Consider the following 3,351-nt stretch of genomic DNA (forward strand, 5'->3'; position numbering starts at 1 on the left):
TATGCATGCATAAAATCAAGCAGCTGGCTCAGTAACGCGGGCTAAAAACTGACCATGGTTTCCAGGGGCTGGCGCGCCTGGTGGACGCACACTTGTCAGTCTCGGGCACCGAGAGCTATACGCACGGGTTCTGTGCGTGACAGTGTGAGCGCAGGCTACACACACATCATCGTATCGTGTCCAGAGCAGATAGATACATGAGGGTGTGTCTACATACATACACACAGCCAGCAGAGTCAGCCAGCACACCGCGCGCGTTCTCCATGCACCGGAAACGTACTGGGTCGAGCAGTGACGCTCTGGCGCCCGCAATGATCAGCAGTACCAGATCACGACGACCCCAGTCACCGGCCTGCTTGTCCCAGATGGATGCCTACGTACGTACGCGCGTCTACAGCGCAGCGCCTGCACCGCGTGCGAGACAGCGTGGACCCCGCGCCATCCGGCCTGTCGTCCGCAGACTTGGGTCACGAAGGGCTTGCAGGCGGGCGCATATAGCCGGCCGCTGACGCGCGCGCATGTCGACGAGAGGGACGACGCGCGCCAGCCGCAGCACAGCAGCCCTCCTGTTGCCGCCTCATGCAGATGAGGCGGCGACGGCCGGCCGGCCTGCGTGGGTGGATACGAGAGCGGCGTGCGGACGCGTACGTCCACAGGAATCGCAGGCAAACCGGAGGGAGGGTCTCAGTCTCACGCCGCGCGCAGGCAGATCGAGAGACGACATTCCAGAAGCCGGGCACCTGTCTGTCGCCAGCAGCGGCCGCGCGCGCGAGGACAAGCGCGGCACAGTTGGAAAGAACAAGCGTCCAATGGCCAGTAGAAACAGACGCCACCAGAAAAAGAGGAGGCTTCGGCGGAAAGTGGCTTGCGCGGACACGCTTCCCGCCTATTTAAGCCGCGCTCGCGCGCGCTGCGGCTGGCACAGTGCCTCTCGCTCACTGACTGACTGTAATACCAGAGATCGAACAACTTGGTCCTGCAGCTCAAGAAGAGAGTTTTTGTGCATGTATGTGTGCTTCGGTTGGGTTTTTCTTTCAGTACTGTCGTTGTCAGATTATATATTGAGATCCTTTTGTTTGCTTGATACTACGGTTGGTTTTGCTGCTGCTCTTCCTGGATCTCTGACTGACTGACTGACCTCAGTTGGGGGCCGGGGGCAAGAGAGAGAGAGAGAGCCATGGCGGCGGACCAGCAGCCGCAGCTGCAGGAGGAGATGAACGACGCTGCCGGCGGCGGCCTCAGGCTGCCTCCAGGGTTCCGCTTCCACCCGAGCGACTTCGAGATTGTCAGCTTCTACCTCACCAACAAGGTGCTCAACACGCGCTTCACCTGCACCGCCATCACGGAGGCCGACCTAAACAAGATTGAGCCATGGGACCTCCCTAGTACGTAACCAAAGCATCATTCTCGATCGCCTTGATATCCGTGCGTGCGTGCAGTGGATATATGCACGCTGCTATATATGCTGCCTATACCTGTCCTAGGCTAGTGATCGATCGAGATGTGGATTCAATTCAGTCGGTCGGTCGCATGCATGATGCAGGCAAGGCGAAGATGGGCGAGAAAGAGTGGTACTTCTTCTACCAGAAGGACCGCAAGTACCCGACGGGGCTGAGGGCGAACCGGGCCACCGAGGCCGGTTACTGGAAGGCGACGGGCAAGGACAAGGAGGTCTACAACGCCGCGGAAGGGGTGGCGGTACTGGTCGGCATGAAGAAGACGCTCGTCTTCTACAGGGGCAGGGCTCCCAGGGGTGACAAGACAAACTGGGTCATGCACGAGTACAGGCTCGAAGGCAGCGGCAGGCTCCCCGCCGGCCTCGCGTCCGCAACCGGCTCAGCCGCCGCCAACGCCGCGGCGGCCTTGAAAGCTTCTGCTTATAAGGTGCGTTGCGTGGCAGTAGCGGTAGTGTAACAGCACCGGCATGATGTGGATGTATCCATATTGATCTACATGTGCTTTATTTTGCTAATTACCCTAATCTGATTCCGCTCCTGGTTTGCAAAAACGAAATTCGGCGCAGCAGGATGAGTGGGTAGTGTGTCGTGTGTTCCACAAGACCACTGGGATCAAGAAGACCACTGCTGCACCGGCGTACCAGGTGGCCATGGCCGGCGCTGAGATGGATCAGAATCAGAACAACTTCCCGGGCATCCCCTTCCCCATGCCGATGCAATTTCCCATGCTGCCAGACTTCTCCTTGGACCCGGTGCCCCCCTACTACCCCAACGCCGCTGGCGCGGGGATGTCGATGCTTCCTATGGCAGCAGGTATAGGTGGTGGCGCCGGTGGGTTCCAGCTCAACGGCGCCGCCCTGTTCGGCAATCCGATGGCCGCGCCGCAGCCCATGAGCTTCTACCACCAGATGGGCGCGGCGGGGACAGCTTGCGCTGGCGGCTTCGATGTTTCTGCGCCGGAGAGTAGGCCGTCCTCGATGGTGTCGCAGAAGGACGACCAGGCTAATGGCGCTGAGATCTCGTCGATGATGTCCGTGGCCGGCCCAGGGCCTGCGACCACCACCACCATAGAGATGGATGGCGTGTGGAAGTACTGAAAACGTGGAGGGTGGAGGGCAAAGACATGAATTCGCATAAATTAAATATGCATGTAATATCTATATCTGCATTGCATTTTGTGAAATATGATGCATGCATGGTTTGTATATTCCGTAATAACCAGTAGTTGGTAAGCTATGTGTGTGTATGGATGTACTAGCTAGTACATGCACCGTATCATTGCATGTGTGGTATATGTCTCGTTTGGTGTTAGTAATCTGCTTGGTTGTGCTGATGACTGATGGTTGTAAGAAGCAGATTCGAGTTTGGTACAATATTATCGTGAACCTATATATTATATATATGTTAATTATAGTATGTTGTTTAATTATATGAACTTGATTGCCAAAATTAACGTTAAACTATACGTGTTTATATTATATATATGTTAATTATAGTATGTTGTTTGGTGTTAGTATTTGTTAAGGCTACTTTCCAAATGTGCATGTGATATATAGTTGTCACGCCTGCACACATCTGCGACTATATATTGGATATAAAAACAAATCCTACGACGATAGTTTAACCTTATATTCGCTTCATATCAATAATAGCTTGCAACACGGTTTTCTCGCTCCTCCCCCCCTCCCCGCACCCCAGTAAACCTGCAAATCTGTGTACTCCAGATATATACCATTGGCGCCTCATGAGGTAGGTTGTCCTCATCCACCAGGTGTAAGCATGCATGGACTACGGTTCTCGTGATTAGGGACTGCATATAAAGCGAACTTTAGAGGGACCGTTTCCCGGTAATTTAGGAGAAGGCGTAAGGGGGTGAGATTTGAAATAGTTTGTA

At 54.7% G+C, this 3,351-nt stretch overlaps 1 protein-coding gene across 3 annotated transcripts; it reads left to right on the forward strand.

The window, feature by feature from the left end:
* The first annotated feature begins 477 nt into the window (after window positions 1–477).
* LOC606433 (NAC domain-containing protein 100) lies at window positions 478–2,888 on the forward strand. 3 transcript variants are annotated; one of them, XM_008657308.4, is made up of 4 exons: window positions 478–1,006; window positions 1,144–1,385; window positions 1,544–1,884; window positions 2,027–2,888. In XM_008657308.4, exons 1-4 carry the CDS (start codon window positions 519–521, stop codon window positions 2,552–2,554), a joined length of 1,599 nt encoding a protein of 532 aa, XP_008655530.3. In that variant the 5' UTR covers window positions 478–518; the 3' UTR covers window positions 2,555–2,888. The 3 variants fall into 3 exon arrangements, with proteins under 3 accessions (XP_008655530.3, XP_008655529.3, NP_001295428.1); XM_008657307.4 differs by having other exon boundaries at window positions 529–1,006; window positions 2,024–2,888; NM_001308499.1 differs by lacking the exon at window positions 478–1,006 and having other exon boundaries at window positions 1,125–1,385; window positions 2,024–2,888.
* Window positions 2,889–3,351: the final 463 nt, after the last annotated feature.

The sequence above is a fragment of the Zea mays genome, chromosome 8 (assembly GCF_902167145.1).
Source record: "Zea mays cultivar B73 chromosome 8, Zm-B73-REFERENCE-NAM-5.0, whole genome shotgun sequence".
Lineage (NCBI taxonomy): Eukaryota > Viridiplantae > Streptophyta > Magnoliopsida > Poales > Poaceae > Zea > Zea mays.

Coding starts and splice junctions, on each gene's coding strand:
- LOC606433 (XM_008657308.4), top strand. CDS start 519: ATGTCGACGAGAGGGACGACGCGCGCCAGCCGCAGCACAGCAGCCCTC. Junction 1,007..1,143: donor AGAAGAGAGTTTTTGTGCAT/GTATGTGTGCTT, acceptor GACTGACCTCAG/TTGGGGGCCGGGGGCAAGAG. Junction 1,386..1,543: donor TGAGCCATGGGACCTCCCTA/GTACGTAACCAA, acceptor TGCATGATGCAG/GCAAGGCGAAGATGGGCGAG.